Here is a 14,202-nt window from a genome sequence, read left to right as displayed (position 1 = left end):
GAAATCACGATTCCGTGTGATTGAAATAGTTTGAGATCGTTCCCGGCGCCAGAATAGCAGTTTCATTTTTCCCGGTTGACTTATAATGGTGAGGTTACGTGACCGACCTGACCTCATGTGACATTTAGGATAATCCGAGATATACCTACAAGTTGTGAGACCTCTGGAGGATACTATATCCTGTAAGTTTCATCTCCTGTGCAAGCTCCTCTGGCACTGAAGGCGTTGCGAATTTGCGACATCTGAGGACCATGCAGAGTTTCATTTATGAAGTCATGGGTCAGTGATCTGACCTGACCTTGAAATGCAGTTGATGTCACAAGATCTGGCTTGAATCAAAGGTTGTGTATACTGAAATAAATGGTGTGAAGTGCTTTAGCGAGGAACATAGCGAGAATAGATACGTGAAGAATCATTGACCTTTTCCTCGAAAATTTTGTATTGTGTCATTTTGTTGGTTTGACGAAGGCTTGTAGCCGAAAGCTCACCGCATTCAATAGAACTTTTGGCATTGTTTTTACATTTTCGAGGAAAAGGTCAATGATTCTTCACGTATCTGTTATGTATACTGACTTTCAGTTCTCTATTGCCGGCGTATTCCGAGCTATCGCGAAAAAAAAACATGGATGGCACCCGCCCCCTCCCCTCCTTGGGTGGCGATTAAAGCGCCACCGCCATTGATGCACTTTGAACGTGCCTTCATATTGCCTCCACTAAATAAACTGAGCACATTCTCATGGTTTTTCTGTCAAATTTTCTTCGACCTACGCAGTTGCAGTGAGCAAAACGCGTGCAAAGCGATGCAGGTACTTAAACTCTTTTTTCTTAGGCTTGCCAGACCAACACAGGGTTCCAAAGAACCGTCGCAGCCACTTTTGCACCTTTGCCAGTTTCGAAGCGTCTTTTTTGTAAAATGATGCGCAAATGAAGCATTCGCACAAAACGCGTTATTCAACAGATTCTCGAGGAACCAACAATTAGCTATTCGGACTGCCCAGGGGGTGTTGGGATGCATATTAAGCGCTTGCTGACAGTAAACAGTCAGAAGCTATCGCTCACTTTTGTTGCACTCTGTGCCACTTCCGCGTAAAAGCTTACATACATAAAAGCATGCATTTAGAAAAACACGGAGCAAACAGTGCATGGACGCGTTTCGATGATAAAATCTTCATCAGCATGACATAATCACATAAAATGCCATCTAACATCTTCTATTTGCAGCACTATGAATTGCTGATAGCCCATGGGATTTCCCATGATAATGTGCATGTCAAACTTGGGACGAGGGAAGACCTGTTATATATCGCATGTCTGAAATTGAATATACCCAACCAATGTTTGCATTTAAGTTTTTACGAGCCAGTTAGGCCTTTCGGCAGGACAAGTTTTGCTTGACTGAACATCCGGCTTTGGTTTTAGCATGCCTGCTCTGGAGCATGCATTTGCTCAGGTATTGTCCATTCGTTCCTTCATGGAAGGGCGTGGATAAGGAAGGACGCAGATCAGATATTACATTCTTGCTGAACGCTTATGCCTAACATTTGTTTTCTTTTTGAAATCACAGGGAAATTTTTGGACGAATAATTTTCAAAAAAATAAATAAATCATCATATAGCCATCCGCCTTATGGTCTAATAAAGTGGTCGGCAGGTCATTCGGGGTCGTGCCCCCTTTTTGGGCGCCAGGCATGGCCATTACCCCCACCTACCAGACCCCATTGCTGACACAACTAAGTTTACTGAAATTGGCCATACCGTCTTGGAACTCTTTGGGTATTTGTGCATTTCCAATGCATCAAATGTAAAACATGACACTTCCTCCGCAAAACATTTAATGCCTATATCCCAGTAGCGGCGGAACACCTTCAATTAAGGGGGAGGGGGGAGCACTGCCGACTTTTGGTCCCATTCTTTCCATGCAACGCCCATAGGGCTGGGCTAATGTTAAAATGCAAAAATCAAAGGGTGCACGGTGCCCCGGTGCCCTCCCCGTTCCGCCGCCTATGCTATATCCCATTTAACCCTTGTACGTATAGGGGCGACGGGTGGTTTTTCGTTAAAAGCTCACGTAAAAGGCATTGGATCACGACCAAATTGTACCCTCGAACCCATCATTTTTTTTTTTCACCAACCCGGAAAATATCATGACCTGAGACCTGTTTTACCAACAGAAAAATAACCGCCTGCCGGAATTTTTGCCTCAAGACCGCTTCACATACGGAGCGTAAACGCGATGGGCTCGTAAGCGGATAGGGCTTTACCGTTTACGCTCCATATGTGAAACGATCTTTAGGCAAAAATTCCGGCAGGCGGCTATTTTTCTGTTGGTAAAACTGGCCTCTGGACCCATAATGACCGTTGGCTTATGAGCTTTTTTTGGAGATCATCTTGAGCCATAAAATCTCACTTCAAGAAGTTATAGCGGGTCCCGATTTTCTCGACACTTATCATTGCCCTCTTGAATGAGACGGAATGACCAAGGACCTTAAAAATGGGCAGCAGCGGCTTCCTATGGTCACGGGTAGCACGCTCGTCTTTTTTATGCACAGCTCCATATCAGAGTCCGAGAGGCCGCGGGGGTCCGATCGACTCCTCCCCCTTACGTTAGCGGCTGTTGAAACGCCAACAGACGGGCGACGGTTAAAAGTTGCAGCTGCTTTTGAACGACTGTACGGAGGGGTGAGATGGTGAGGCGAGCAGGTAAGTGAAAATTGGTATCTAATCAATGTGTGCTGTGCCTTTGGCCTGGGCTACTCTTTGAACCCTGGGATGCAACAGTCACGATGGCTCCATCACTGGAGCTACAAACTCTAAAAAGATAGGCTTTCTCAGAATCCCTCATTACCCCCACCGAAAGGGCTCCATTACCCCCAAAGGGGGCATGCCCCACCATTTGCCGACCCCCGAGTCTCTAATTGTTTAGTTGGATGATGCGTATGTGATGACTGAATGAGTAAAACAATACATTGAGATTAAAAAAAAAAAGATAGCAAGGCCCAATAAAATTGGTGTACCGTTGGCGGGTACAATCACATTTTTCCAATTCTTCTGAATGACTTAATTGTCCTCTTAATTCCTTTTTTCATCTTCTAACTTCTATCTTTTTGTATGAAGCACTCATATAGCTGTGAGTGGTGTTCTCCTTTTTTCGTTTGAATAATATGGCAGCGTCCTCATTTTCAACACATGTATTGTTCATGCCACATAGCTGAGCACGGATGAAATCGAAGATGATGTCATACATTGCAGGGTCTGGCAGCGAACATTGCAGAACCGAGACGAACTGGCCTCTCTGTTCACTTGCCCGAACAGAATCATGAACAGATGATGATAGTAAAGCTGCGTTCAAACCACAGCGACGTCCTAACGCTATCAAAATCAGCGCTAGCAGTGGGCTCGTCAGAACAGCCAACACTTATAATGCCTCAGTAAGGTAGGTACTAACAAGCAACAGCAATCGTTCACAGCTGTGCCGAGAGCTGACTTCAGACGGGACGCAACGGACGAAACTCAGACGAAAGACGAGGGACGACAGACGAGCGGGACGAGCTCACTGCTCGGGACTGCTGTCCTTGATGGCCTGGATCAGCTCAGCGGAGCCGTACTGGCAGGCGTGGAAGGTCTCGGCGCACACCTCCACAGAGCCGGCGCGGCTTCCCAGGTCGGCAGCCGCGTCATACGCCAGCTTCGGCGAGTCGGGACGGCCCGAGCTGGGCACGTTCGAGCTGCAGAGAGAGAAAATAATCGTCAGCGGGCGCTTCTGGTTGCTTGCCAGACTGGAGGGCAGGTTTAGTATGTAAGCAGCAGAAGAGGCGTAGTGGAAGTTATTACTTATTACTTTCTTTTATGTTTGTTTTGTGGCGTTAGCACCGTTAAGAGCTCCTGCACACACCATGACTGTCTTGACTGCCAAAGGCTGTCGAGGAAACTGGGCGTCCTATTCGTTTTGCATAGGTACAGTTATATCTCGACTCTCGAGAACGCAACGATGCATATTGCATACAAATGCCGACTGTGAGGCAGCCATTGAACTCTCTATGCCGCGCCACAGTGGCAGCAGGAAGATGATTCAGGCACATGGCCATGACTCGACGGTAGTTGAAAGATCGCCAGAAGGGCCGTTTATGACAGGAAACTAATGGGAAACCAGCCGTTCTGTCATTGTGATCAAAAGCGGGCAAGGCTGGGTGGGCGTACTGCATCATACATTGACAATGTTCGTAGTACATTTTGTATGAGCAAAGCATGCCAGAACTTATACGCCAGATGAAATATCTATGATACAGGAGCATAACAGCTCCACCATTTGAGTGAAACATGATAATCGCATAGCTAAAATAAGAGGCCCCTACATTAAAGGTAAACAGCAGAAATATCGGTCTGGATCGCTCTGTTGTAGCTCATTGGTTTATAGTCGTTCATACACCTAGCTACTAAACCACCCCTCAAGGTATCCAGTAACTGAACCAGAGAATACGCTCGACCCTATCTCACCCGAACAGCGCCAGGATCATGTTCTCCTCCTCGCCGAGCTGGGCCGGGTCCATGGTGCGCAGCTCGCAGACCAGGCGCAGGCCGCAGCCGTCCTCGTCTCCGAGCTGCACGGCGGCGAAGTAGGCGTCCATCTGCAGGCCCTCCCTGCTCGTCTCGTCCAGCTGCTGCACGGCCGTCAGGTCGCGGCCGTACCGGTGACGACCGTAGCCGCCACGGCGACCGTACCGGCGACCGTAGCCGCCGTAGCCGCCACGGCGACGGCCGTAGCCACCGCCGAAACCGCGACTGAGGGGAACAAGTAAGAGGATGAAGCGATTACCTCTTGGCTGCCTCTTCGCACTGTTATTAACAACAATGCAATAAACAACACCAGCTACCGGAATTAATTAATAAGACGTGTTTAAAACGCTAATTGCTCCTCCACAGCAATCGACATTATTGTATTCGAACGTGCAGTTAAAATTGCTTAGAGTCTACGCCACGGACACCAACGTACCTCGCCCTGCCAAGAGCATAGCCGATGGCACCCGCCTTGAGGGCGATCAGGCCGAAAATGGCCTCCACCTGGATGACCTGGGTCATCACGAGCAGTGCAGCCAACACGTACAGGAACTTCATCGTGAGGCTCTGCGAACTGGAGCCGAACGCGGTTAGTACACTACCGGATGTTACTGGAGAAAAACCTTATACGTGGTCCTGAACCGCTACCAGCCTTTTGAAGAAAATTACTTTCAGAGGGAAATTATTTGAAGATTCTAATGTAGGAAAATACATTGCATACGAAGCAGAAAATATAAACGGCGAACCACTCGAAAGATTTAATGGACTGTTCCATGACATGTAACGGCAAAGGTGGTCAGAGCTCGACGAAGGACTACCAGAAGCAAATCGTCAGCAATAAAGATGTCAAATGAAGACAGTGGACGGGTTGGTCCGTCGTGGAGCAGCTGACCCCGAGCTTACCTGCGGAGTGGCCTATCTGATCAGTGATGCCCGAGTGAAGCTGGCTGCAGACTGCTGATGGGAGGCGCTCCGCAGCTTATATAGGAGACGGCCGCTGGGCATCGGACTGCCGGCGGCTTGAGAGGAGGCACGCCTCGCCGTGAGGTCACCGGCCGCCGTCGCACAGGTGCCGGCGGCCACAGACGAATCGAGAAGCGGCCGAGGAGGCCGTCCCGCCCCGCGCCGCGCGCGGTGGACGCGGGGGAGGCAGCCGACGCTGCACAGAAGGCGGCAGTGGGAAACCATGGGGCCGCGAGGGAGGCGGCAGGCGGGGGTCATCGATAACATGGAAACGTGCCGGAGCCTGCACTGCATGGTCATTCTACAACTGCTAAACTGCGTTTCTTACGAAGACTGAAGACCCCAACTTTCTTTTAACAAGAAAAAAAAACAGAATTGTCGAAAATATCAGAAGTAAAAGCATTGCACCAAGGGAAGCATATGCCGTAGCTGTTTTCACAACAGTTTAAAAAGGAAACACAAATATTGTACTGACCAATTTCATGTTAATATCAATTGATCCTTGGTCTCGGGCTGAACATGGTAAATGTGTTTTAATCGCTGTAGCTTGCCTCTGGCAAAAGATATCGCCAAAAGACGACCAGTGGCTTTTCATGACGTTGACCTTACTCTAAGCGGAAAAAATAATCGTAATGCGTGCCGAAATCCTGCAGAGCATGTACAGAATAGCTCCCCTCGAGTTGATCAAATAATGCCTATAAGACCTGACAAAAGTTCAAGCAATAAATATACCTCGATAGGTCATCCTAAGGCCCAGCAGCTAGTGTTGATACCATAGAGCCTAAGGCCAATGGTGGTTATTGAATTCAGGGGCACGATCGCCGTTAACCCGCGCGGGGCTGGGGGGGTAAATTTTACCCCCCCCCCCCTCGCGAATTTTTGCAATATCTCAAAAACGACGGCGCGTAGCGCCGCCAAACTTTCAGCACCTTTTCTTACATCAATTTGACACGTTTCCTGAAAATTTGAGCGAAATCGGTCGGAAATTTTTTGAGAAATTAACGTTTTAGTGACGTCATGTTCGCCATTTTCGCCTCAAAAACGGCAAAATTTCAAACGCCGCTAACATCTTCATTTTTAAAGGAATCAAGACGTAACAAAAAAGGTTATACGTAATTCTACTTTGTCTATCAAATGGCTATCTCGGTTTTTTGAAAATTTTTGATTTTTGCCCAAATTTTTCCAAAAAACTGACTTTTTTGGGAAAATAACTATAAAATCCAAAATTTTGAGTGTATCGTAAAAACCGAAACATATGTCAGAGAAGTGGTCTATGTGCACCTACATACCAATTTTTAGAAGAATCGGTTCAAAAATGTGGGAGTTATTAAACATTTTATGACGTTACGACACACAAAAAATTTGAAAAATGATTTTTTTGGAAGTTCTAGACCTCGTACGGAAACAAAAATAGCACCATTCGATTTGCCGTGAAAAACTGCATCAGATAGACACCTTTTTAGGCCTTAACAACCAACTTCAAAATTTGACCTCACTTGACCTGACCTTGACCTGACCTCGACCTGAAATTCATCCAGAGGTGGTCCACATCACTTATTGAGTGTGCCTATTGAATTCTATGATAAAAATGACCCATAAAACATGTGTCGCACATGCCCTTTTCTATATTTTGTTTTTGGTGACCTGACCTGACCTGACCTGACCTTGACCTTGACCTTTGAATGATATTGTATGCAATGAATATTGTCTTGGTAGCCTAAGAACACGTTTTGGGCAATCAGTCTCAGTCCATGACTCCATTCTTCGGCAACTACGGTGCAAGGCCGATACTGTAGAAACTTACAATTTGTACCCTTGACCTGACCTTGACCTTGACCTCAAAATTTAAATTAAGTACATGTTTTTAGTTGTTCGTGATGAGATCTTTCGATTGGCGTTTGAATTTTCCAAATCGGACCATTAGTTCGGGAGATAACAGGGGGGGGGGTAAAATTTACACACACACACCCCCCCCCCCTCCCAGCCCCGCGCGTTCGGCCGGAGACCCCAGCCCCGCGCGGGTTAATCGTACCAGCTTTGTGAGCAGGTAAAATTACATGGATTATTTGGGTGTCAGTATTTTCGCTGAGGCTCGAAAAAAAAATTACAGCTTTGCTCCTGGAAGTCTATAGTAAGTCGGAACTTAGCCCGCGCACCGACGGGGGGCGGCGGTTATTCGCCCCCCTGAAGTTTTTCGCGAGTAGCGGGAAAACTGCGGCGCGTAGCGCCGCGAAATTTGGTATGACTATTCTCTCATCAATTTTACACATAATGTGCAAGATTGAAGCTCCTTAATGTTAAGGTCAGGACACCAGGTCACTTTGAATGACCCAACCTCAACTCAAGTCACTTTTTTGCAACTTTGCCACCGTGTCAGAGCTACAGTATATAGATGACGGAGCCCTTTGAAAGTCGGAGGATGTCATTAGGTCATTGCTATAGTTTTTTTTTTTCAAAAGGTGTTTGGCTCCAAGTGCATTATCGAAGCTCTCACGTGGCACGTGCCACGTGAGAGCTTCGTGGCACGTGCCACGAAGCTCTCACGTGAGTTTTGGCAACTTCAGCGTCTGGCTAAGAATTTCTTACCGTAAAAATGATCGATTTCAAATTGTGCTCGGTAAATACATAGAAATTTTGCCTTCAAAAATGAGCATACTATGCTGACGTCACTGGTGGCAGCTGGCACCCAATGTCCGTACAAAAGCATTAATTGCCAACGAATTTTGGGAAAACTTCGTTTTTCACTGTTACCGAGGCCCGAATCGAGTAAGCGGTTCTTTCCATGATAGCTACACATTACATTGCAATGCAAGTTCCACAGCATGACGTCACCACTGTTTTCATGTCTAGTTCCAAAACGCACGTATGGAATCTCGGTGCGACCGACTTTAGCGAGTGTCATTTGAGCGAGCGTCAGTTGAGCGAATCATTTCCAGCGAATGGCAATTCAGCGATGATCAAGCTAAGCGATTATCAAATATAGCGATTATCAATTTAGCGAAAGCTATGTTTCAGCGACATCTACTTCGCCGACTACAATTTGAGCGACTGTCAGTTCAGCGAAACACTTCATCATCCTGTAACGGTGTATTGTTTTACTTTTGCGAGCGTATACCTACGTAGGGGAAAGTGGGTGTATTGCGCCCTCCTAACCAATTGCGCCCGCCCACATTCCCACGAATTCAATGGCATGTTTAGCATTTTGTTTTCGAAAACATTATTTTCACCACTGGATAGTTCGATAGTTCCTTTTATGGCCCAAGCTCTCCGATGAAGCCAATCAGCAAGGCTCATTACGCCATCAAAGATATTGCGGCGTTTTCTTAACTTTTTTGCAGCATTTTGAACCGTTGGCTGTAAAAATAGGCGATACATGTGTGATTTTGAGAGTGATAATTGGAAAGAAAAATCCTTTTTTCATTATGTTTCACTGAAACAGTAAACATCCTTCAGCATCTTTATGGTAACTTCTACGCTTTTATTAAAAAGTACATTAATTTTAATTGCGCCCATGGCAATTGCGCCAGGGGGGCGCAAATAGAATAATGGTGTAGCTATTGTATCACGACAGTATGAATGCACCATTAACTGATTGCAATAAAGAAGGAGTTTTATGTCAGGCAGGGGAGCAACCCGCCATCGTCAGTCCAAAAATTATTTCTCTCATCGAGCTTATAATGTAGCTGCCATTTAGGCTATGAACTTGCGGTGTAATTGACAAAATACGGCATTTTTAACATGGACACAGGCGTGAGAGGTGACAGTTATGATACAAAGTAAAAACTGATGTCAAAAAAGTTGTAGAAGCAATAAAAATATTAATTTTTAGAGAAACGATTGAAAATATAACCGTCTAGGCGCATACGTTCATATATATCTAGTCGGTTACATCAAACGTTTTCGTTCCACTTCACAAGCATACCGGACACTATAATAGTAAAGTTATTTACCTGCGCAAAAAAAACATCGCAATTTATATCTACATTTATTATGCATCGAGCTTGATTCACATAATACATGTTCAAGTAAGCCACAATGACATAGAATGCCGGAGTGTATGCATTCCGTCTCCTTTGCTTAGCCATATTAGGATAGGGCGCAATTGGATTCTAATTGCGCCATCCCCCTGGCGCAATTTACAGCAGTTGTTGGTAAATGCGCCCTTTTGCATGTTTCTGAAAAAGCAGCTGTCAGAAGCAAACGAAACATTCTTAATTGATCGGGAGGCTCTTAAATCGTAGCCAATGAGTTCCTCTTTAAAATGGTTACCAGTGCATGCTTACATCTCCAGTGGTTTTCTTACGATTAGCGTTTTTCCGGTGGCGCAATTCGCCCTCCTTCCCCTACCAACCCTACTAATGTTTCTGGAATTTCTCATGTTTATCCGGAACGCGGGGATGTCACGTTCAAAGGTCAGACATTGAGCTCCAAATTTAATGCTACATTTCTCAGAAATTCCAACGGTTCAGTTTCACTACCCTGCTCTTTGCCAATAATTGTGACCAAACGTTTGTTCAGAGATTCATATTGCTCGTGCTCACTGAGAGCTTTTTTGATTCCTTTTAAGCATATTAGGGGAGTTGGTCTAAACCAACACCCTGATCATTTCTCCGAATATACCCCAAATACACTTTCTTTGAATGTCGCTCTGAAATTCTTCTAATATACCCTACACTGAAACCTTTTTGATTCCTTTTAAGCATATTAGGGGTTTTGGTCTAAAACAACACTCTGATCATTTCTTCGAATATACCCAAACTATACCCTTGTTCTTTAAATAGCTCCCTTGAATTCTTCTAATATACCCTAGTAAGTACCGAAGAGGAAAGGAATATGATTCCTGTTCTATTCCCTGCCATACCCACAGTACGTACACTCCTTTTAACCAACCAAAATACCCTTACATCGAAACCTCTAGTATTCCTTCTAAGCGTATAAGGGGAATATTTTGCAAACTATACTCGCATTATAGTACCACTTAACACTCCCGTATTATTCTGTGATTTCCATCACTGATCTCAATGTAACCTTGCATTAGACCCCACATAAACCCAGAAGGGAAAATAATAATGCCCTAGGTATATTCGTCCTAGAACTTGCTCAGAAACTGTCTCATTACTCTCAGCTCCCTCGTCCAATTTCCCTTTATACATCGTAACACATCCAAAACTCAAAGACATTTGGTCTTTTATTATTATTCATGTTTTACATTGGTGACAACAGCATGGACATAGCTTCACCGTTTCTCTTCCGATAAGACGCAACTTGGGATAAGTAAATCTGAGATTATCATGAATGGATATCTACTATACTATTTGTAGAATGAAACTCTGTGTGTCTGTGTTTCTGTCTGTTTGCACCGTGCAGAGGGGTGCTTTGACGTCGTGCCCAGGTCAAACGGTGCGGTCGGCATGTTTTTTAATCCCACCCAGAAATGACAAACAAGCCCCCTGATTGGCCAGTTGCCGGCCAGTTGGACTTGAGCGGTCGCCATGGTGGTATCGGGGACTCGGCCGGCCTCGTTAGGTGTTGAATTATGTGTTTCGTTGTGCTAGATCTTGCCAATTTGCTTTGATATTTGATAAATAACGCTGCCTTTTTCTTTGGTGACCCTGCATACTAATACGACGATATTTTGGTGCCTATTGTTATGCATTAAACATCTTGAGACAAATGTGGCGATTTCCACGCCCTTTTGCAGTGCCCCCTCCCCTTTTGTAGTGAGTTAACAAGCTTGTAAGAACCAAGTGAACCATTTTTAGTCAAGTGGTCATGATCGTCCCTGCATCTAATGGATACTCAATAGTCTTGCGCAAACTTTTTAGGTAATGGAGGAAGCAGAATAATTACAATTTTGGAGTACGCAAACTTGATGTAAAAAAATCTCAGGTATTTTGGCTATATAAAGTGAGAAAAAAAGTTCAATTTACCATTTTTATTACAATTGCAATAATGATAATATCATGATAATTGTACTGTCAGGTATTGATAATAGTCATGTCACGTCGTGCTACTAACCACACAGACGCAACACATTTTCATCTTTATGTATCTAGGCATAAGGTATTACAGGCATGTTTTTTGCACACCTGTCATGTGCGAGTGGGCATGGCCTCCTTCCCAGTTAAATTTTGGCTGGTTGTGCTCAAATTTTGTAAATACCTTAACCTACATGTAAAGGGATACAGACACAGTTAGTCAGGCACTCTTCTTAGTTCTTAATTCAGTTTTGTGCACCACTTCCTGCTTTCACCATGCTGTGCCCACTCTGCTTTACAGTGGACAGCTGCTTCTGTGACACGCATCAAACTTGCGTTCATTGAAACACTTAGTTTTGAGTGTTTTGACTCAGTTTTGTTGTAACATTACCTTTGTTTATGTTCTCAGTAACTTGTTTTGAGCTTCTCATATTTATATTTTTTCTTGGCTTAGCAGGTTTAGTGTAAAACAAGTTTAAGCTGAAATATTTACATGTTAAGATTACATGAGTGCATACATTTTATAAAAGCTATTTCAAAGTACTGTAGCCATGTGTAGCATGCATATGTCTTAGTCAATGACTACTCAGCATGCTGCTTGGTGTTCAATGGTAACAGTTTGATTTGTTTTTGACATCAAATAAGATTTGATTTGTGTTTCTGAGATTCCAATGTTATTTGTGGCAAATATTTTCCAAAAATCCTCCATCTTAAGCTTCAACTGAATTATAAAATGCCTGAATTTTCTACCAGAAACATTATCATTGATTCCTCCTACAATATTTCATTTTGTCACTAGGTACCTGGACTGGTGAAAAGTGAAAACTGAAATTCATTCATGTCATCATTATATTAAGACCTACCCCTAAATGGAATTGATCTTGTTTCACAAATGAGTTGTACAATGTCTATCAGCTGATGTCTATTGTCTATCTCTTTTTCAGCACAGAAGATCCTCAGTCATAGTTAACAAAATGGTAAAATTAGCTGTGTTTTAAGATTCCAGTCGTGGCCATCAGCTGCTCAGGAAAGCAGCCCAGAATCACTTCACTACAGGTATGTTGATGCATGTACATTGACATCAATGTCAATGCTGAAGAATTGTTGAACAGGGAATACATTTACCTAGCCTTTAAGAACCACAAATCCTACATTACTTGCATCAACATTTTTCTATAGACCTTATATTATCTACTTTCATCTGGCTAAGGCTTTTTTACATTATATTCCCTCTGTTAAACATGAAAATATGATGTGTTATAGTGTAACAAGCTGGTACTTATATCTGCCTTGTCAGCTTGGCCAACATCTGCATCATGTCTATCACAAAATATGACTTCTTTCCTGACATTTGCATTTGTTCCACTCACCAGTTGACCACTTCTACCATCTGCTCGTTCTATGCACAGACATTGTCATAGGGCCTGTTCCAGTCGCACTTCCTAACACCTCTTAACTCCTCCAAGATTGCTTCCCTGTTCCAATGGCAGCTTTCGCCCATAAAACGCCAAGGAGGGCCCTGCTCCAACCTCCTCTATCTTGCTCTTGGTGGAGTTTAGATGTGTTAGGAAGTGCGACTGGAACAGACCCATAGCAAAACAGTTTCATCTCACTGTACTGTCTTTTTTCAGGTTTTCAAAGGATCATCATTCATCAGTACAGAAGGGTGGGGAAGAGAAGGCTGTTCAAATTCTGAAAAGCCAGAGCTGCAAAGGAGGTCAAGATGCAGTGCAGTTGGCCCACTCAGTAGAGTTTCACTAGTGGTTCTGATGTGGACTGGGGATTACACGCTGGATTGAAGTGGTGGTCTGGAGCAGCTGTAATTCATCATTCGTGCTGATCGTGGACGAGTAAGAGCCCGCGTTGGCCCCGATCGGCGATCGCTGGCCAAAGCCCACCACCAGGTTGGTGATAGGCGTTGGCTGTGATATCTTGGTGTCGCCTATGTGTGAAAAGGACAAGTTGATAACAAAACCTGTTGCGCCATGTTATTAACCCGCGCCCGGGTGGCCCTCAGCCAACTTGGTGGGGCGGGGGGGGGGGGGAGGGGAGGCGTATTCGGCCACACCAGGTTATCTTGGAATGTAACAAAGTTGGAAAGACGCAGTAAAATCAATATATAGCTCGCTATTTTCCTTCAGAATCATACAGGTCATTTTCGATCAGGTCATTGCTGAGGTCACTGGAGGTCACCAAAAGTAAAATGATGACGAATTTTGGCTTTAGATTTTGACAACTTCACAAATTGGTTCATAACTCGGGAACCAAAGAAGCTACAGCGCCGCGGAAAAGCGAATTCGATAGCTCTTTCGAAAATCTTTCAGGTTCTCAGATTTGAGCTAAGGTCAACTAGGGTTAAGCCTCCAAATGGCAAAAACTGAACAATCGGCGTGCTTCGGAAATCGTCTTATCTTTTAAAACTTTTGATACCAACCTTTTATTGTGACGTTGATTTTACCGGCACTGCGTTTCTCTCGTCTTGTTGACCTAACAAGGTCAACTTAATAAATTTGACCTCAGGTCAAAGTCGCAGAAAATGCCATGTTGCATGTCAGTCGATTCGTTACATTGAGATTGTGATTAACATCAGTAGCGGCGGAACACCTTCAATTAGACTTTTGGTCCCAGACATTGCCGACTTTTGGTCCCATTCTTCCCATGCAACGCCCATAGGGCTAATCTTAAAATGTCAAAATCAAAGGGGGCAC

At 44.4% G+C, this 14,202-nt stretch overlaps 1 protein-coding gene and 1 long non-coding RNA gene across 2 annotated transcripts; one reads left to right on the top strand and one right to left on the bottom strand.

Moving 5' to 3' along the window:
- Positions 1-3,171: 3,171 nt before the first annotated feature.
- On the bottom strand, positions 3,172-5,731 carry LOC122392435. Its single transcript, XM_043387259.1, has 4 exons — positions 5,457-5,731; positions 4,990-5,127; positions 4,494-4,778; positions 3,172-3,724 (listed from the first exon to the last, which is right to left on the bottom strand). Exons 2-4 carry the CDS (start codon positions 5,109-5,111, stop codon positions 3,550-3,552), a joined length of 582 nt encoding a protein of 193 aa, XP_043243194.1. The 5' UTR covers positions 5,112-5,127; positions 5,457-5,731; the 3' UTR covers positions 3,172-3,549.
- Positions 5,732-10,999: 5,268 nt separating this feature from the next.
- LOC122392434 lies at positions 11,000-13,535 on the top strand. The gene is made up of 3 exons (XR_006258513.1): positions 11,000-11,011; positions 12,439-12,550; positions 13,126-13,535. It is a non-coding gene; the product is annotated as an uncharacterized LOC122392434 (long non-coding RNA).
- The last annotated feature ends 667 nt before the right edge of the window (positions 13,536-14,202 follow it).

Source organism: Amphibalanus amphitrite, unplaced genomic scaffold (genome assembly GCF_019059575.1).
Source record: "Amphibalanus amphitrite isolate SeventyFive unplaced genomic scaffold, NRLGWU_Aamphi_draft 000486F_arrow, whole genome shotgun sequence".
In the NCBI taxonomy this organism is placed as follows: domain Eukaryota; kingdom Metazoa; phylum Arthropoda; class Thecostraca; order Balanomorpha; family Balanidae; genus Amphibalanus; species Amphibalanus amphitrite.
The sequence above is the reverse complement of the archived record's forward strand: the minus strand, read 5'-3'. Positions and strand labels throughout refer to the sequence as shown.